The following is a 21,456-nucleotide window of genomic DNA, read 5'->3' as shown; positions in this document are numbered from 1 at the left end:
TACTAATACCTTGTTCTAAGGATGTTTGTATCCTTATGTGCGAAGGTTTAGATGTTGTATGTTGTAGTATGTAGCATGTAATAAGTGATCTCCTCTTCAATGGTTGAATCCTTGACTTGAATGCAACACTTAGCCTTGAATGGAGACTTGAAATGATCAATTGCTTGAATGCTTGAATGCTTGAGTATAGTTTCCACGCCTTTTCCATCATATCGAATGAGAGAGGAAAATGTAGTTTATATACTTGTCAATTAGGGCTGATAGACTGATTTTCCCGACCTTAGGCCGACCAGGGAAGTATATTTCCAAATTGCAATAAAAAAGACTCGATACCACTTAGGAGACCGGGCCCAAAATAGGACCCAGGGACAAGGGCGCTGGGCGCCATGGTCCTGGAGGACCAGGGCGCTGGGCGCCTTGGTCCTGAGGGACCAGGGCGCTGGGCGCCCTAGTCCTGAGGGACCAGGGCGCTGGGCGCTCTGGTCCCACCTCCGGGACAGCGGGGTGCAAAGGAGGTTCAAGCCAAGGTGCATGAAAAATGCAGTTTTCAGTGTCGTGAGCAAGTTTTGGGGTCTCCATTCAGGTTGCGTGTTGCGTCGCCATCGTGAAGACCAAAATGCAGTCGAAATTGCAAGTGTCGCAATTTTAGGACGCTACATTTAGCCCCCACTTTAGTGGGAGTATGTATGCTCATACTTCCGGTAAAGTACAAGGAAACAACATTGAAAGACTTTCACCACGTCAAGGAGGCAAGACACACCAAGCCCCCAGTGGACTAAGGATCTTACGACTTCGATTGACAAAGTAAAAGGGAAGATCACGAGGGAGAACCATGACTGTCAGTAGTAAGGTTCCCTCACTATGAGTCATGCAAAAAGAAATACCAAAAATTTTCAAGACAAAGCTAAGTTTGCCAAGAAATTTTCAAGTATCTTTGAAAGGATAGACAGGGTGTATGCCCCCCTACGTTAAAGCGATTGCACACGCCTCAACGGGGGTGATTGTTTTAACGTAGTGATACACATAGGAAACGAGAAAGGAAAGGAGCACGTTACCACAAGGATTTAGCCCCCAAGTGTGAGATAAACCCAAGGATAATGAACACAAACACAAAGCACGAGGTGACTTCGCTTTCCTTGGGGTCAGTATGCTATATGATAAGTCATGTATATATCATATGTATGTATGCATAATTGTTCTTCATTCCCCAATCAAGGAAGGTCACCTAGAAGAAGGGAACACATGTGTCTTTTGAGTCAACATGAGAGAGACCAAAGAGATCTCAATGCTTTGCATCGTCCTCAAGTAGACAACACTAAGGACGACAAATAGAAGAATGAGAATAACATATATAAGAAGTAACAAAAGAGAGGGGGAGAGAATCTGCCATGCTAATGTAACTAGTCTAGCACGTCATCTACCCCCCGATCTTGCTGATCAATGTTTCGGGAAGGCAGGGAACACGCTAGAGGAGGAACATCCAACACAGCAGATGGAGCTATCACAAGATCCAAACAAGGGCTATGTTCATGTTCCAAGCCACGTTGTTCTTGTCTAGGAGCTAGGATAAGTGCTTTAGAAAATTCATTAGATAAATGGTTATCAACATCAACAAGTTCATATTCACTATCAGAAGCAAGAGGAGTAACATTTTCATCATGCATAACATTTTCATCTATATCATCATCAAGATTTATAAAAATAGGATCTTTAACTCGCACAAGATCAAGACCATCATGCATCTTATGTTTAGGAGATTTAGGCTCAATATCCGGCTGAGGAGAAAATGGAATAATGCTTGTTGAAGGTGTTTTTGGAGATTGCAAAGTTTGAGAAGCAGCTGCTTGAGCCCTAAGATGACGCTTTCGTCGACGTTCCCGTGCAGAACGATTACGTCTAGTCTTAGTAGGAAGTGGAGAAGATAGAGGAGGAGGAATGTTCTCATCCTTATCACTTGGATGTTTAGGTTGTGGTCTCTTAGGCTGGATAATAGGAGAAGAAGAAGGTCTCTTCTCTCTATAAAAGGAAGGAGGAGGAACCGCTCCATATAAAGGAGGAATTTTTGGTTTAAGGAGAAGACCAAGTCCATCATGACGAGGAGGTATAGATCTACTCTTAGAAGATTTATTAGGCATAGACATAGTTACATCCATGGGGACGGGTTGGGCATCTTCTTGGGGAAAGACATTAGTTTTGTCTTTCAAAGGAAGAATTTCCTTCTCAAGAATGATAGGAATGTCAAGTTTAGGTGTTCTAGGTTCACTTAGAGATAGGATCATATCTGTTTTCCACTTTTGATAAGATTTAAAAAGATGATCACTTCGCGGAGGAAGAGATTGGAATTGTTTAGGCCAAAAGTAATCAATAGGAACACTAGAGGTTCTTTCAACTGGTTTAAAGAGACTATGATTGACAGTAACAACTTCACCATTATGGGGAAATTTCAAACACTTATGAATAGGAGAAGCAATAGCTTTCATGGAAGATAGCCAAGGATAGCCAAGCTTCACACGAAATTGCTCGGATGAAGGGATAATAGCAAAGTTCACATCAAGGGATTTGTTATGGACCTCAATAGGCAATGTAATAGAACCAATTGCAGGAGAAGAAAATGCATCAAATAGTTTCACAATCACATCTGTTTTGTCATATATCACTTGATTCAATTGCAAAGTAAAAAGAAATTCTTCAGTAATAACATTAACCATGCAGGAAGGATCAATAAGCACTCCACGGCAAGGTGTATTTTTGACTTTTGCAACTATGTATAAAGGACCATCAGGTGCTCTAATGGTTTCACTAGAATCAAATGTGATGGAAGGTTCTTTAGGGATTTCTTGCTGCTCTACAAAGTTAATCACATTCGGAGTCATAGACACAAGACCATCAGATGAGAAAGAGGAATCATTAGCCTCAATCGCATTAGAGGTATGAGAGGTATGAGAAGGTAATGGATCAGTAAAAATCTGAAGATTTTGGCTAGGAGGAGCTACAGATGTGTTGCCTTTATCATTCACTCCAGAAACAGAAATAGTATTATTATCAATCAAATCTTGAATTTTACCCTTTAAAGAAAAACATTTTTCAGTATCATGACCAGGCTGACAATGAAAATGACAAAAAGCTTTGTGATCAAAATAAGGTGAAGTAATCTTTGCAGGATCAATTTGTCTTACAGGAGGAAGAGTAAGCACATTTTATCCCAATAACTTATTCATAATATCATGCAATGATTCATTCAAAGGAGTATACTTTCTTTCTTTCCTGAAAAATTTAGAAATAGGAGGCACACCTGATGCTGCATTCACATTGTTGTTGATGATGTTTTCATTGAATTTGATGGAATCTCTGTTCGGTTTAAACTTCCCAAATGGTTGTTGACTGCTATCACCCTTATCACTCGGAGCCATAGGATGTGATTGTTCCATTTGACTCACAGTCAGTTGATAATTGTGAAGAGTGGCACACAACTGTTGGAAAGAAGTAAACTCAGAAAACAGAAGTTTGTCTCGAATGTCTTTTTGCAAATTAGAAATAAAGATTCTTTGAATATCATTATCAGGCACTGGAAAAGAAATTTGAGCATACAAATGCTTATATCTACCAATGAAATCAGTCACTTTTTCTTTAACACCTTGTTTACAATGCATTAAATCAATCAAAGTAACTTTAGGACTTATATTGTTTTGAAATTGTTGAATGAAAGCATTTGCAAGTTGTTCAAAAGAAGTAATAGAATAAGAAGGCAACGAGCAATACCATTGTAGGGCTTTGTCTCTTAATGTTCTGGTGAATAGTTTTGCAAGCAACCTTGGGTCGTAAGCAAAATCAGTACAAATTGTTTGAAAAGTCTTAACATGTGTTAGAGGATCTCCTTAACCATTATAAAGCTCCAAATGCGGGATTTCAACATGTTTAGGAGGGATAGCTCGAACAATGTCAAGAGAAAGTGGGCTCGCAACATCAAATGTGGGCACACTAAACTTAGATTGGTTCATAGAGGCAATTTGTTGCTGTAAAGAAGAGACAGTTTGTGCAAGATTATTAATGGTCGCTTCAATCGAAGAATTCATATTGGATGTGTTAGATTGAGATGGAGGTGTGATGTTATTGAAAGAGGGTAAAGAGTAAGGTGGTGGGACCCTATGATAGTCAACCATAGGGGATGATTGGATAGGAGGAACACTACAAGGAGGAATGGAATGGTTAAATGAATTGCCCCCTTGCATCATGTTCATTTGTGAAGATGTAATAGGAACACTCATTGAAGGAATGTACGAAGAAGTTGGATTGTATGAAGGAAGGGGATTAATTGAAGAAGAGGGATTGCCCCCATGACTGGTAATCACAAGAGGAATGTCTTGTATAGAGGTAGCCATTATGTTTGATGTAAAGGTAGGTATACTAGCAATAGGAGTTGTCAAAGGAATAGAATGATTGACTTGTGTAGGAGGTTGTGTATAACCTAAAGATTCAGCACAACTCTTCATAGGCATCACATTCGAATCCACAATATGTGCAATACCACGCAAAACATCAATTCCATTCTTATCACTTTGAAGCATGCGTTTTAGACCCTAAATTAAAGGAAGAGCTTGACTATCGAGATACTCATGAGACATCCATTGGTGAAAATCGTCAAATTGGTTATCCAATTTGGAAAGTTGTTCAACGGAAACTTCATGGAGAGCTTCTTCATCATTCGGAGGATTAGAGGAATTACCCATGTCCTCGTTAAAAAGACTATTCAAATTAGGTTCCATCTCCTCGGTAGTTAAACCTCGGAAAGACTTAATTCTATGGCTTCGTCTAACGGGAACAATATAAGTAGGGCTTATTGTTGTAAAACTCATGCACTAGAGAGAGAGAAAAGATTTTGAATTTAGAGGTAGCAATTTTCAGTAAAAACAGCCAATCTTCCAGATTTAAGCTGTTAAATGCAATCACAACAGTCTCCCGAAATTTCGGAAAAAATGTTCGGGACCGTGGCGCTCGGAGTGCAACACGGTTCTTGCAACTTTTTTCGAAATTTGTAGGGATGAAAGGTATGATGATTTTAGAGCTAATCTGAAAAAATTGAGTGATTTTACGATCTGTAGATAGGCCAAATTAAAGTTGCAATCTCAAAATCGAACCCTATCAAGATTGTCGAAAAATGCAAAATTTTGAATTTTGAAAAAGAGAGAGAAACTAAAATTTTGAATTTTATGATTTTAGAAGGAATGTCAAGAGCAATGCAAATTTTGAAATTTAAAAATTGACTCAATTTCACGCAAAATTCAATTTTGAAAGCGGAAATCAAGGTTGTTGTAATTAAGCACTTAATTTCAAAAGCCACAAAATGCAAGAATTTGAATAAAGCACTGAAATTTTGAATGAATAAAAACACACTTTTCAGATTTAGGACAGTAAGAACACAATTTTGACACAAAATTTCAGTTTCGATAATTTTTGACTAATTAGGAGCCTTAAACCAAGCAATCACAAGACCAACTTTGACTGCAATTTTGAAAGTGTTATAATTGACAAAATCAGCCAAAATTCTGGATTTTAGCAGGAAAATGCAGCAAGATCTCGCTCCCGAAATTTTGGAAAAAATGTCGGGGACGATGGCGCTCGGAGTGCAACACGGTCCTCGCAACTTTTTTCCAAATTTTCAGGGATGAAAGATATTGTGATTTTATTGCAGAATCCAAAGTTACAGCTGATTTGGAGATGTTTTGATTGGTCAAATTGTCGGACAAAGGTTGAATCAAGAGGGTTTCAAAAATTAGGGTTTTGACACTTAACCACTTAATTTTCAAAATTAAAGTACAGATATGAATTGAAAATTTATAATAGAAAAGCAGATCTGAAGCAAGCATTAATAATTAAACATTTCGCAAGTCCAATGTTCAAAAAGAAAATTTAGGGTTTTTATGCAATCACCTCTAAAATTTTGCAAAAGATCAAACATGGAAATGTAATCAAGGAATCAAATTTCAGATCTAGGCATGAAAAATCAGAAAGGATGTTCACGTCGGGTTCACCAAAATGTAAAGCGGAAAATCGCTGTCGAACCCCAGTTGGTCTCCCCTCTTCCAACTCCGAGGAGAGAGAAGGGAGGTTCGCTAGGATTCGATGGGTTTTCACTTAGGGGGAAGACTTTACATTCAAAAGAGGGGTTGAAACTCATAAGATCCAATCCCACACAAGGTAAGATTGGATGCTAGATGAATTTTAAGGGTTTGGAAAGCAAAGCTACCCTCTTTTGTAAAGAATGTTGATTAAGGAAATTAAGCTAAGAATGCATAGAAAGTCATAAAGATTCGCTTATAAACTGAGTTTAGGTTATAGGATGAAGCTGCGGACCTGGAATTAGCAGTAAAATGTCGATACGGCGCTGTCCTGCAAATTTGAGCAAAAGTTGTCGGGACGATGGCGCCCAGCGCCACGGTCCTCCGAAAAATCCGCGAAACGAAGGGGGATCGGTTCGTCTCTGCACAAGGATTCCAGATCTTCAATCTCAGCCGCGTACCTGCAACCTACACACAGAAAAGCGAAGACGATGGGGGCTTAGGGATTAGGGGTTTGCCTTTAGGTCAAACCCCGGTTTTGGAATTAACCAAGAAATGAGCAAGAGCTGTAAATGTAAATGACTGTAATGTAAAACAAGTACTAATACCTTGTTCTAAGGATGTTTGTATCCTTATGTGCGAAGGTTTAGATGTTGTATGTTGTAGTATGTAGCATGTAATAAGTGATCTCCTCTTCAATGGTTGAATCCTTGACTTGAATGCAACACTTAGCCTTGAATGGAGACTTGAAATGATCAATTGCTTGAATGCTTGAATGCTTGAGTATAGTTTCCACGCCTTTTCCATCATATCGAATGAGAGAGGAAAATGTAGTTTATATACTTGTCAATTAGGGCTGATAGACTAATTTTCCCGACCTTAGGCCGACCAGGGAAGTATATTTCCAAATTGCAATCAAAAAGACCCGATACCACTTAGGAGACCGGGCCCAAAATAGGACCCAGGGACCAGGGTGCTGGGCGCCTTGGTCCTGAGGGACCAGGGCGCTGGGTGCCCTGGTCCTGAGGGACCAGGGCACTGGGCACTCTGGTCCCACCTCCGGGACAGCGGGGTGCAAAGGAGGTTCAGGCCAGGGTGCATGAAAAATGCAGTTTTTAGTGTCATGAGCAAGTTTTGGGGTCTCCATTCAGGTTGTGTGTTGCGTCGCCATCGTGAAGACCGAAATGCAGTCGAAATTGCAAGTGTCACAATTTTAGGACGCTACAATTACTTACAACATGGGCCTGCACATGCAAGAAATCCAACAGCCTAGAGCTCACTACTCAATAGAAGAGTCTCACTGACTACAAAATGGATAATTAAATCTAATACAATGTACTGCTCAAAATAACATCTCAAATGTCTGGTTCAGTGTTGGTTTAAGCTCAGTTAGATACCGTAACAAAAACCTTTTGTTGTCTTTACATATGCCAATAATAATCAATTATCCTTATGCTTCTTATTCAAAATGATCTATAAGATCTCATACATATATGCGTCTTTACAATACATCATGTCAGCTGACAAATAATTAATTACATTTACTATATAATTCACATAAACAAAACTTGTCTCATGTTAGCCTGAGAGTCGATATACTTCATTGCCGGTGTGATCTGGATGCTGGTGAATATGCCTATAAGCGTTGATGCCTATGCCTGTCGGTGCCTATGTAGAAACCTGTTACAAGTTGGTTGCCATCAATGATAGCATCAACCATATTCTCATAGAGTGTAGAATGCCAACAATTTCCCCCTTTGGCATTGATGACAACACTCATGAGAAAAATCCAAAAATGTTATCCAAAAATGAAGTCCAAAATCTGATCCCAAAAAGAGTATGCTCCCCCTGAGCAAGTGATCTCATATGTGCATTATTTTTCTCCATACTACTCCCCCTTTGACATCAATGGCAAAGGATGTCAAAAAGAATCAAAGAATACAAAAATGCTACCTCATAGCCTATAACCGGTTATGTACAAGTTGAAAAATGTCTGCCAAAATTATATTCAAGCTCTGCATGAATTTGTTATTGTCAGAAAGAATGGTCTTAGTTTTCTAGATCAAGCTGGTAAGATAGTGCATCTACTACTCTGGTGATTGTTCTCTTTGAATTGATGCCTTCGATAGCTCAACCCACTGAGTGATATGATTGTCCAATCTTGGACCAAGTTTGTTGTTCAGTTCCCAGCATTTTAAACTTATCCTTTCTTTCTCTTTCTCAAGTTTCTCCATCTTCTCCTCAAAAACTACCATTTCCTGCTAAAAAACTGAGATAAGTCCTGAAGAACCTATCATACTATCCACAATATCATCGATTTCTTTATGTGTCTTCTTAATATCCTCATCAATATCTTCAGTTAGGTGGTGAGGCTTGCAAGCTTCTCTATATAGTTCCTTATATTCCAAAATTTTTGAGTTAAGTACTGGTAATAGTGAATGCATGTGCTCAGTACAGTTTTTGATGGTTTTCTCAAAGAATTCACTTTTCTCTTTATCAACTCTTTCCTTTACAGTATCCTCATTCAACTTATCTATAGTTAGAAAATTATCAGGAATAAATTTAGACAATGTGTCCAATTTACCTAATGAATCCTCAATGTGATCTATCTTACAGGTTGGTGCAATCATCTTCAAGATAGGTAATGTGTCCTCAATAGCCCTAAATGCCAAGGCATTGCAATCTGTTGTCCTCTTAATAGAATCCAATAGAACATCTATTACATTGGTGGGTCTGAATTCTCCTGTAGATGTGCTTGGTTGTGCAATAGATTTCCTTTCAACAGATACTTGCCCAATTACCTTCACTATATCTTCCTTATTTCCATCGATTGCCTCCTCTTTATTCACCTTTTCAACTGGTTTCTCTATTTGTGTAATCACCTCTGCTTCTTTTGGTTTTTTAGTCTGTAAAAGTACCTCTTCAACTATCAGTTTTTCTAATTTTGGTTGCTCTGTGTTAGTTACCTTATCCTCTGTCAGTTTCTCAGTCTCTGGTTGTTCAGCTTGTGCTGGTATCTTAGTGTTCTAAGAGTCGGTAGTGTGTCCCGATGACTCAGAGATCTCACTGATCTTAGCATCATCTGCCTTAACCTCTGAATTCTCTTTATCTACAACAATGTTAATATCTTGTGTATCTACATTCATGGTGAAAAGAATTTCAGAATCAGGGTTAGTGTCATCATGAGTAACTTCTTCAGTTTCCTTAACCAGTTGATTGTCTGTATTTACTAGTATCTATAAGTTATTGGTGGAGTATCCTATGTTGGTGGAGGAATGTTATATGTTACCTTTATAGCAGGTATACTACCAATTTTTCTTTTCCCTTTGTCCTTTTGGTATACCTTAGAAAAAGATTTGTCCATTTTTTGTCTCTCCCTATCCTCTTTCTTTTCTTTTTCCACAAAAAATATGTCCCATTTGTCCATAGTTTCATCAGCAATCTCTTTCACTCTCTCAGCCATTAGGCTAACCTGCCAGTATCCACTCACAAAAACTAATCGGTTTGCTTCAAAAATTAGTTGATCATTTTCCTCTTTATAATTTACAGGATGTACTGCAAATAATACTAGCAAGTATACCACTCAAGTTCATTACATTTTCTTTAACCTCCTTGGCCATCTTGGATGCATCTCTGATTAAATTTTCTCTCCATTTTCTCTACTTTTGCATCGAAATAGCACGCTCAATGGTCTCAACATTACCAAAAATGTATTTAGATGGTTCTTTAGGTGCATCAAGGAGTGTTTTAGCATATGCTTCAAGAATATTTAGGTCAACTTCATAACCCATTTTTATTATCCAAATAGTTTGAGTAACAACTTCCATCCATGTTTCATCTTGTTTGATTACAAAGTAGATTTGCTTATCATACTTATCTACTATGCTCTATGGTAACCTTTCTCTAGCTCTCATCTTAGTTTGGAAGTTTTTGAAGTAGTCTGTTGTAATGTTGTCACTATTAGAGCCCATACCGGTGATAGCTTCCATGATTTTCTTGCCTACCGAGATGTCATAACCAAAGTCCTTATGACCAATGTAGGGTATCTCTTTGGTGAAGTAGAGCATCAAACACACAAGTAAGTTGCCAAAATGAAATGTCCCCTTCTTGTCACCCTTAATCTTCTTCAGGTTATCAATCGTTTTATGCTTAAGCCATCCAGAGATGTCAATCCTAGTATTTTTCTTGACCATCTCATATGCCCTATGAATACATAAGTTGGAAACAGAGTTTAATCTATTTCTATGAGTTACTCTATAGCCAAGTACCATGCTCACATATCTCGCATTTGCATCAGTAATGTCATTAACCCGCAGAGATATGTTGTCAGATGTAGCTTGGGTTAAGTTCATAACACCCTTGTTAGTTATCTTCTTAGTTTTGTTGGGCCTACTACCGGTTGAGGGTAAACCAGTAACTGCCTTGATTGCTTCCTTTGAGATTTTAAAGACCGAATCAAGCCACATAAATTCTCCATAAACTCTACTTAGTACAAGATGAACTACCTCCTTCAGAAATTTAGGTATGTTTAGTATTTCAACAAATCCTAAGTCTCCTATAATCTTGTGCTCTGGTTTAACCAAACCTTGCTCATCAGTAATAACATCATTGTACATATTTTTCAAATCATTAGTCCCTAAATTTTCTATGTTGCAGTGAATGTAGATTCTAGGGTCTTCGGCAAAAGCGACTCCCTTCAAATTTTTTGAAAAAGCTTTGATAGAATCATCTTGCTTGGAAATTTCAAGGATAATCTTAAACACGGGCCTAGGGCGCTTAATGTTTTCTACCACAGTAGGGTTTGCAATAAACTTAGGTGCAGAAGATGAAGATGCCATTTCAAAAGATAAATACCTCTTGCTTGAAATCTTGAATGCCTGAAAATACCTTGTTGCTTCGCCTTGGGTGTCTTTGCTCAATTTTGCGCTCTCTGAATGCTTGAATGCTTGGTGGATTGAAATGAGGGTTTTCTGATGATTTATAGCCAAAAATTTCTTCAAAAATCGCATTTAATGCTTGTTGATTAAGTGAAATCTTAACACATTTGTCAATAAAGAAGAAATGTGTCTTCTTACCATCAACTGAGGGTAGAATGCATGATTTTCAACTTGCTGCCATGCCCCCTAAAGATTATTTCTTAGTTAGATGAAGAATCTTCTACAAGTGGAGGATTACTCTGTTCTACCAGTGCAGACACAGATTCATCAACTCTCTGGTCTCTTTTCTTAATCCATTGTTTAGAAAATTCTTTCTTTATTTCATTTACCTTTTCTTATCCCTTCTCATTAGATCCTTTATTGTTCGCCGGTATAGTCTTACTTCTACAAAATTTTGCAATATGCCCAATCTTGTTACATGCATAACAAGTTACATTATTCCTCTGAATAGCTTTTCTATAACCTTGACCGATTTGTGTTCTGTATTGATTAGATAAATGTCCAAATCTACCACAAACATAGCATTTCACATTCATTCTGCAATTTTCTGAATTGTGACCAACTTTGTTGCATTTGGAACATTGATCGGTGTTAGAGTAATTGGGTCTTTACTTGATTAATTAAACAATATTTGTTTAATTCTTTAAGCTTCCTATTATCTTTTTACACTTAAGCTAACATTAGGTGCATAATAATTAATTCTTTAATTAATTATTATGTGCAAGCCTAGGGTTTCCCTTTTTAGGGTTTCTTGACCTATTAGAGGTTAATTTGATTTTCATTGTACTATGATCACAATACATTTTTGGTGAATATTGAGCTCTCAACTTTTGAGCATATTTTCCTATGTTTTTTGTTCTTCAGACTATTTTGCTTCCTTGGTTCTCCTTGTAACAGATTATTCATCTTGTAGAAGATCTTCAAGATCCTATGGGGTTGTATTTCTCAACTCTCACATGGTATCAGAGCTCAGATATGCAGCTATTTGTTCTTGTTTTGAGAATTTTTGCATTGGAAGCAGATCTAGGGTTTTAAGGAAGTTTTTATTTTGTACTTAGGGATAGGCCTTTTTCAGAGCACTTTGGGCCTAAAAGGACCTCACCATCATGCTCAGAAGACCCAAAAACCCATATAGTCATATAAAACTTGCCTAGTTTTGACTCCTGAGCATCTGGAGGTAATTTTTCTCCAAAACTAGGTTGTACGACCCTGGCATGCAAATCGAGAAAAAAATTTCAAAAGAAAAATATTTTTGCCTTTTTATGGCATGCAGGCCAATTTTTTTATTTTAAAAAAAAAAATCATTAAAAAAATCAAAAATCAAAAAGGCCATCGAAAAAAAAAGGGAGGGTTTCAAAAAAATAAATTGGGGATTTGTTTCTGCAGGGTACCAGATTTGACAGTCCAGACGTCGTATGACCCCTGTCGGACCTGTCAGTCTGGCTCCCATAGGCCCTTGCCAGCCCCCACCGACCCCACTCTCCGGCTCCTATCGGCCCGACCCCCGCCAGACCTCCCGCCTCCCGCCGGCTTCCGCAGGCCCTCCGGCCACCTCGACCACCGCCCGACCCAGCCCGCCACCGCCGCCACCACCCAGCTCACCCTACTACCGTTGCTCCGCTTGGCCTCCTTCTCTAGCACCCGCCACTTCACCGCTCCTCCCCAGAGCACCGCCTGAGTGCCACCCGAGTGCCACTCGAGCACCGCTCGTGCGCCACCTCCTCTTGGCTCCTCCACCAGACCACGACCCTCTTGCCTTTTTGAGGGGGGGTTCGTTGTTTGGTCTTATCTTGAGCTTCCGGAGTCATTTTTTGGAAAATGAATGGGTGTCAAAAAGCTAATTCTGAGCCGGACCTCATGGTGTTGGATTTTTTTTTCTGAATCTGCTGTTTGACTGTACCTTTTTCCAGTCAAAGTCAGAACTCTTTTCTACACTTCCGGGGCCGTAGAATGGGCAAACAAACTCTGTTTTTTGAAAACAAATAGATGTTGGAAAGCTCTCAGCATGCTCTATTCAGTTTTGTGATATTTTTTGTCAAAATTTTCATCAAGTACATGAGATATCACTTTGAAGTTTTTTTTCTTATGCACTACTTCCTTCTCATCAGTATGTACTAGGGTTTGGGTTTATCTATTGTGGGGGGGTGTTTTTTCTTGCTTTCTGTCATTTATATCAGAAATGAACAACACCAAAACTCTCAAAACAAACAAACCCTTATGCATCTTCTATTTATTCTAAAAGATCACATAATAAAAAAAACCAACTAGCAGGTGCAGGTGCAGAGTTTTGTTCTCATGGAAGATCCTTCAGTTGTGTTGTTGACTTCACACAACTATCACACCTAGAATCCCCACATCATGAGGCTTCTTTAGGCATGGGGGTTGTGGTCTTGTTTGGATGAGGTTCATCCTATATTGCAGTGTCCTTATGAGCTTCATCAACATAAGAACAAGATGGATGAGGCCATGGGTTTACTCTCCTTGCATGTCTCTGACAGTCTTTTATTTCACCTTGATGAGTTGCTCACTCCTCGAGCTATGTGGTAGAATTTTGAGACTCTCTTTGGGAGGGTCAATGAGATTCAGGCATTTCAGATTGAGGTAGAGTTGGTTTCCTTGTCACCTGATTCCTTTTCCACCATTGAGTATTTTTTGAACAAGTTCAAAACTACCAGATCTATTCTTCAGGGATGTGGCAAGATCAAGATTGACATAGAGTGCATTCACTTGATTCCTTCAAAGCTTCGGGTCATTTTTAGTTTTTTGCCTCTGCTTTCTACTCCACCATGAATGGCTTGGGTGCTCATTTCAACATGCCTACCTTTGATGTCTTTTGTGAGAGTTTGTCTTGTGAGCAGTCTCATCTTTCTCACCTGGATATGCTTTCGGGATCCAAGAACAAAGCATTGGTTGCTCAATCCTCTAAGGAGAAACAAAAGCTGAAACCGAAGCCAAAGAAGCCTTCTGCAGGTAGTGAGCATTCATCCAAGCTTGCTCCTAAGTCTAAGTCTAAACCACCATTTCCTCCCAAACATGGGAAATCTTCACAGTATGGTGAGTCTTCCTCCAAGACTAAGAAGAAATCAAGAGACACTTGTAGTTTTTGTGGCAAGGAAGGACATCTAGTTTCCAGGTGTTGGAAATGTTTAGAGGCTTTAGAGGAAGCCATGTAGCAGCATCACATTTCCTCACCTCAGGCATGTTCTCCTTCCATAGAGAAAGTTCATTCTCTCACTGCTCGAGCTTCGACCTATGGGTCCACATGGATACTAGATTCTGGTGCTTCTCACCATATGACTCACACTCAATAGTTGGCTACTTCTCTTTCCTCTTGTGGTACTTCACAGATTGCAGTGGGTGACTCAGTTCAGCTTTCAGTCTTGGGTTCCAATTATGTCTCATTCGATGGGGGTATTCCGTAGGATGTTCTGGTTGTCCCTGACATCTCGACAAATCTTCTGTCCATTTATCAGATTTGTCACTCTGGCTCTGGTAAGACAGCTGAGTTCTCACCATATGATGTGGTTATTCGGGACCTCCATGACTCTAATTTAGTTGTCGCTACTAGGAGTGTTGATACTGCATCTCATCTATATAGATTTGATGGATTTGAGCCCTCTGAGGGTGCAAGTTCCTCTCTTATAGCACATGTAGATTCTGTAAGTAAGCTTTGGCATGAGTGCTTTGGGCCATGTCAATTAAAGATATCTTCAGCAGATGAGTACACAGGCACTTGTTCTTGGGCTCCCACAGATTTCTTGCACTGATGGTTTTTGTCATGGTTGTGTGCTTGGCAAGCATCATAGAGATCCCTTTCCAAAGGGAAGAGCCTCTCGTGCTTTGGCACCCTTGGAGTTGATTCATAGTGATCTCATGTCATTTTCCACTACTTTTTCTGGGGCCAAGTATGTACTCACTTTTATTGATGACTTCTCCAGACGCACATGGGTGTACTTTCTTAAGTACAAGTCTGATGTCTTTAATTCATTTCAAATCTTCAAGACATTTTTAGAGAAGCAATCTGGTTGTTCTATTCAATAGATACGTACAGATAATGGGGGGGAGTATGTGAATCGGGCTTTCAGAGATTTTTGCACTCAGCATGGTTTGCAGCATCAGTTTACTATTCCCTACACCCCTCAGCAGAATGGTGTCATTGAGCACAAGAATAGAACTTTATGCGAGATGGCAAACTGTATGATTTAGTCCAGGTCCATGGATTTGTCTTTTTGGGCTGAGGTAGTCAATTGTGCCAATTATATTCAGAATCGGATGCCTCACAAGGCGGTTTGACATATGACTCCTGAGAAGGCTTGGTCTCATGACAAGCCTGATGTTTCTTTTTTCCAAGTGTTTGGCAGTGAGGCATGGGCTTTCATTCCTTATGCTTAGCAGAAAGCCATGGAGCAGATGAGCCAACCACTCATTTTTGTTGGCTACTGTGAGGATCTTAAGGCATACAAGTTGTTTGATCCTAATTCCAAAGAGGTCCTATTTCGATGGGATGTTCAGTTTGATGAGCGTCTTCCCACAGTGGATACCCTGACTCCAGTGTCTACTCCTCTACCTACTCTGACCACTACATCTCTTCAGGATATTTTTTGAGGATGATTTTGATGATGGTTTTGATGATCCACCATCCCCCTCCACCTGCTCCACCTTAGATGCCCAAGTGGGCTTTCTTTACTATTGAGGCGGCAGCTTCTATGGCCGGTGATCCTTCAAATACTCGTCACACCCATTCTCATATTGTGGGTTCTAGTCTTTTGAGTCATGCTATTTCAAATGATCCTCAGAAGTTTTCAGAGGCTACAAGACACCCTGAGTGGAATTTTGATATGGAGGAGGAGTATTCTTCTTTGATAAGGAATCATACTTGGGATCTCTATCATCTTCCTAAGGGCAAAAAGATGGTTAGGTGCCGCTGGTTGTATCGCACTAAGTATGTTGTTGATGGTTCCATTGATAAGTACAAATCACATCTTGTTGCGAAGGGTATTGATTACTCCGAGACATTTGCCCCTGTCACCAAGATGAACTCCATTCGCTTTGTACTATCTCTTGCAGCTTCTTGGGGATGACCTATTATTCAGATCGATGTGAAGAGTGCCTTCTTGCATGGGGAACTACAAGAGAAAATCTACATGGAGCAGCCTCAGGGATTTGTGCAGGACAGTTCTTTGGTTTGCAAACTTTGGCATTCATTGTATGGTCTCAAACAGACCCCTTGGGATTTGTATGAGAAGATGGATTCTTTCTTGCTCTCCACTTGGTTCACCCGCAGTCATTCTGATTACACAGTGTACATTCAACTTCTTAAGGGTGAGATCTTGATTCTTGTGCTATATGTTGATGATCTCCTCATCACAGGTAGCTCATCCTCTATGATTCAGCATATTCAACAAGCCTTGATGGACCAGTTTGAGATGATAGATCTCGGTCTTCTACATTATTTCCTTGGTCTTCAGGTGATTCAGTCTTCTGATGGGATCTACATTTACTAGCAAAAGTATGCTCTTGACATGCTTCAGCTCTTTGGCATGCTTGATTGCAAGCCTGCTCCCACTCCTTTTCAGTCAGGGGTTGTTTTGATTATTGCTTGTCCCACTCCTTCAGTAGATTCTACACTTTACAGGCAATTGGTTGGCAGTTTGTTGTACCTGACTCACACTCATCCTGATATTTCCTTTGCAGTTGGCCTTGTCTCTCGATTCTCCAATGATCCTCATGAGAGTCATTGGCAAGCTACCAAACATATTTTGTGGTACATTCAGGGCTCTAGTTCTCATGGCATTCACTACATATCAAGGGACCCTCACATTGTTGGCTACACTGACTCAGATTGGGCTAGTGATGTCACTAATCAGAAGTCAACTTATGGCTTTGTTTTCTATCTTGGCTCTGGTCCTATCACATGGTCTTGCAAGAAGTAGACTGCTCCTGCATTATCATCTACAGAGGCTGAGTACCGAGTTGTTGTGCTCGTCAGTCAAGAGATCTTATGGCTTTGATAGTTGATGACTGAGTTTGGTTTTCCTCCTAATAGTCCCATTGTTCTTTGGTGTGACAATCAAAGTGCTATTCACATTTCCTACAACCCGGTAGAGCATCAGCAAACAAAGCATATTGAGCTTCACATGCATTTCATCCGCCAGTTGATTCAGGATGGTTCTCTCATTCTGGAGTACATTCCCATTGCCGAGCAAGTTGCAGACATCTTCATGAAACCTTTTGCATCACCGCGATATCTTCAATTGTGCTCTATGCTTGGGGTGAAGGAAGTTGTCCTTGGGGGGTCTTTATGAGGCCTTCCTTCCTTCTTCTTCTTTCAGCATGTTCTTTTATCTCTTTTTGGAGAGGAGTTTTTTCCCACTGGGTTTTCTCCTTTTTCTTCGTTTCATAGAGATTTCATTGTATTTGGGTACCTGATCAGGCCTTTTTGCCGGGACCCATCTTTCCTACTTTTAGTAGTTGTTCTAGGTTTTAGCTTCTCCCTAAGTCTAGCTTAAGGGGGGTGTTAGAGTAATTGGGTCTTTACTTGATTAATTAAATAATATTTGTTTAATTCTTTAAGTTCCCTATTATCTTTTTACACTTAAGCTAACATTAGGTGCATAATAATTAATTCTTTTATTAATTATTATGTGCAAGCCTAGGGTTTCCCTTTTTAGGGTTTCTTAACCTATTAGAGGTTAATTTGCTTTTCATTGTATTATGATCACAATACATTTTTGGTGAATATTGAGCTCTCAACTTTTGAGCATATTTTCCCATGTTTTTTGTTCTTCAGATTATTTTGCTTCCTTGCTTCTCCTTGTAATAGATTATTCAGCTTGCAGAAAATCTTCAAGCTCCTGTGGGGTTGTATTTTTCAACTCTCACAACTGGTGGGTAAGTTTGTATTCTTATTATTTCTAAACCTGCACTAATTTTCTCTATGACTAAATGTGTTGCAATTGAAACATTTCCCATTAAATTTATAAGCATTAGGTTGTCTTACCGGTTTACTGTGATCTTGATTATTTGTAGTCCTAAAACTTTCTCCATTTTCAAATCCAAATCCAATTGTATCTCCATCAGTTTTTTGTCTTTTCAGCATGTCATCAAGTCTTTCTGAACTTTTCTTGAATTTGTCTTTGTGTTCATTTGCAGTGATCAACTTATTTTCCAGAATGCCAATTTGTCTCCTAAGCTCTTCTTTATCATGTTGCATGTGAATCGGATCTGTCTTTAGCATATCATTCTCATGACAAAGTCTCAAATTTTCATTTGCTCCATCATTAAGTCTTCTAGTCAAGTCTTCTTATTTCTTCTTTTTGTCTTCAATATCCTTACATAGCCTCATGGTTAAATCTTGCATTTCATTCCTCATGTTAGTGTTCTCTTGCCTCAACTTATCTACAATATCACTAAGAGTTTCCTTTTCATCATCATGTTTCTGCATTTTCTCATGAAGTTCCTTTCTCTTGTTTTGTGCTATAACCAAGTTCTCTTGAAGTCCTTTAATGAATTCCTTATTAGTCCTCAGATCATCTTCAAGTTTTATATTCTTCAATTTTTCTGCATCAAAATCTTCAAGAGCTCCTTCCAACTATTTTCTCAAACTTTCCATCAGTATCGGTCTCAGAATCTTCCTCAAGTTGTTAGGCTTTTGCAAATAGAGGACCAGGCTCTGATACCAATTGTTAGATTCAATGACACTCCTGAAGACTCTGAGAGGGGGGTGAATCAGTGTCTAACCAGTTAATGGAATATTTAACCTTATTTATAATTTTTCAACCCAAATCAATGTACTGGTAAAAAAGAAATAATGCACTAAAGAGAAATAACAAAGATAGCATAAATGCATACCATAACACAAAATATTTTGGCAAGGAGACCCGGTGTGGGAAAAACCTCGATGGGATTTATGACCCACAATATTTACTCACTGGCCAATATGAATAAATATTACTTACAACATGGGCTTGCATGCAAGAAGGCCAACAACCTAGAGCTCATTGCTCAATAGAAGAGTCTCACTGACTGCAAAATAGATAATTAAATCCAATACAATGTACTGCTCAAAATAGCATCTCAAATGCTTGGTTCAGTACCAGTTTAAGCTTAGTCAGATACCTTAACAAAAACCTTTCATTGTCTTTACATACACCAATAATAATCAACTGTCCTTATGCTTCCTTATTCAAAATGATCTATAAGATCTCATACATATATGAGTCTTTACAATACATCATGTCAGATTACAAATAATTAATTACATTTACTATATAATTCACATAAAAAAAACTTGTCTCATGTCAGCCTAAGAGTCGGTGTACTTCATTGCCAGTGTAATCTGGATGTCGGTGAATATGCCTACCAGTGCCGGTACTTGTGCATGTCGGTGCTTGTATAGAAACATGTTACCAATTGGTTGCCATCAATGACAACATCAACCATATTCTCATAGAGTGTAGAATGCCAACACAGAGGCCTACCAACTTCAAATGTCTTTTAGGAATGGATGTATTAGAACATCCAAGCGATCGAGAAAGGTAGAGATATGATTTACTGGGGTGAACATATTAGTGAGTCAATTTGTAAACAACTGTCCCAAGTGACCATCACTCTAAAACTTCACAAGACCTCTTATCTAGTGTATGCCACAACATCTATGAGACACTTCCCAAGTCTCAATTTAGAGGGAGATAGAAACATTATGTTTGTCCATAAATATTATCCTTGGTTGACCTTCAAGCAAAGATTGAATCAATTTAGAAGGGTCAACAATGCTTTCTTTGGCACACTAATGTGCTCACTTGATCATGGTTTAGAAAAAAGAAGAGTGTCAGAAGGTGCTTAGAACATAGAAAAGAAGTAAAAATGGGTGTTTGTTCCTTCAATTTCCTACATTCTCATACATGAGGATTGGCTGCTATGAGGGAGCCCCCTTCATGTTGCTGAGATACCCCAATGACAAGATTATTCTCATGGAGTTAGTTGGGAAATCATAATTGTTCATGGTAAAAAATTTGAGGCACACAAAGCCAGCTTCAAATCCCCTCTCTTAATTGATTGATATTTGATGACTACATCATAGAAAGACAAACAAATGGAAATTGAAATGCAATGGTTCACCATGAAGAGATTCAAGAGGAGGGAATATATTGATTATCATGGCATGAAGGATAAACTCAAGAAGAGATACACTCATGTACATAGGATTGAAAATATTTAGGCCAAGTGCTAGATAGATGAAGATATGAGGAGATTAGACTATAGTCGACTCACACTTGAATAGATAGAGAATATTGAATTGACAAATATTCCTGATGCAATGGAAGATGAGGATGATATTGTAGATCCCAAATATGTATAGAATAAGATTTTTGAGACCCCTCTTGCGAGAATCTAGTGGTCCCAAAAGGAATCAATCTCCATTAGGGAAAGATTCCAGTGAATTCTTTTTAATACCAATATTTGGTTACAGAATAAAGGGATCAGGTTGAAACTTTTTAAGACTGGGTTAGAAAAGGACACTGCAGGCCTCTTGGGAAAGGGTATCAGTTAACAACTTAGAACAAGGAAGATGTGTCCAGCCCAAAGAAGGCACCAACACCCAAGCTTAAATTCACAGTGTAAAAGGACAAGATGAAGGATAAAGGTGAAACATCTTCTCAAGCATCTGAACAAGTTGAAGTACAAGTTATTGAATAGGATGAAGAACAAGAAGAATAAGAAGGAGATTACAAGGAGGAAGACCTCCTACAACAACAAAGCCAAAAACTATTGTTGAAGTACTTATAGAGGTTTCAACTCCTCTTACTACAATCACTAATTTTGTGATTAGTGTACAATGTTTCCCCCAATTTGATTTGTTTCTTCTTTTCTTATCACTTCCATTATTGTGTCTACACCCATTGTTTCATAGTTTCCACTATAGTTCCAACAATATCTATTCATTCTTCCACCTCTAGTGAGTCAATCCTAGATACTCCCCAAGATAGCATGGGAATTTTTTTTAGTTCTCTTTCTTCACTACCTAGTTTGTTAGAAGTTACTACCTCCATGCTTGATGTTGCCTATATAGATTTTGATAAATTCATGTGCAATGCCCTCCCAAGCACCTTAGCTGTGAAATTCCATCTCCATTCATGTAACATACTAAGCCCCTCATAACTGCGACCGTGTCACAACAAACCATGCTTGTTCAGATCACAACCACCAAAGCAAGGGTAGTTTCTACCCTTCTTCCTTAGTTACAATCAAAGTCAACCAAAAGGAAGAAATAAGCCACCTCCCTTGATGACTTCAACTTTTGTCAATCGGTTCCTACCAAACCAAAGGGTGTTAAAAAAGCCAAAACTCTTTCAAGAATAAGGGTGGATGATTCAAGAAAGAAGTATGCAAAGGTAGCAATCCCACCATATGATTGACAGATTATGAAATAAGTAGGATTTACCTAGGAAAGTAGACACATG

At 38.9% G+C, this 21,456-nt stretch overlaps 1 protein-coding gene across 1 annotated transcript in view; it reads left to right on the top strand.

Moving 5' to 3' along the window:
• The window catches only part of LOC131876655 (uncharacterized), a 29,963-nt gene extending 9,417 nt beyond the window's left edge, over window positions 1-20,546 (top strand). The window contains exon 2 of the mRNA XM_059222098.1: window positions 20,466-20,546. Within this exon, the coding sequence (XP_059078081.1) occupies window positions 20,466-20,546 (81 nt within the window). The remainder of the gene's footprint in view (window positions 1-20,465) is intronic.
• Window positions 20,547-21,456: the final 910 nt, after the last annotated feature.

The sequence above is a fragment of the Cryptomeria japonica genome, chromosome 6, assembly GCF_030272615.1.
Source record: "Cryptomeria japonica chromosome 6, Sugi_1.0, whole genome shotgun sequence".
Lineage (NCBI taxonomy): Eukaryota > Viridiplantae > Streptophyta > Pinopsida > Cupressales > Cupressaceae > Cryptomeria > Cryptomeria japonica.
This window is presented reverse-complemented; position numbering and strand designations above follow the sequence as displayed.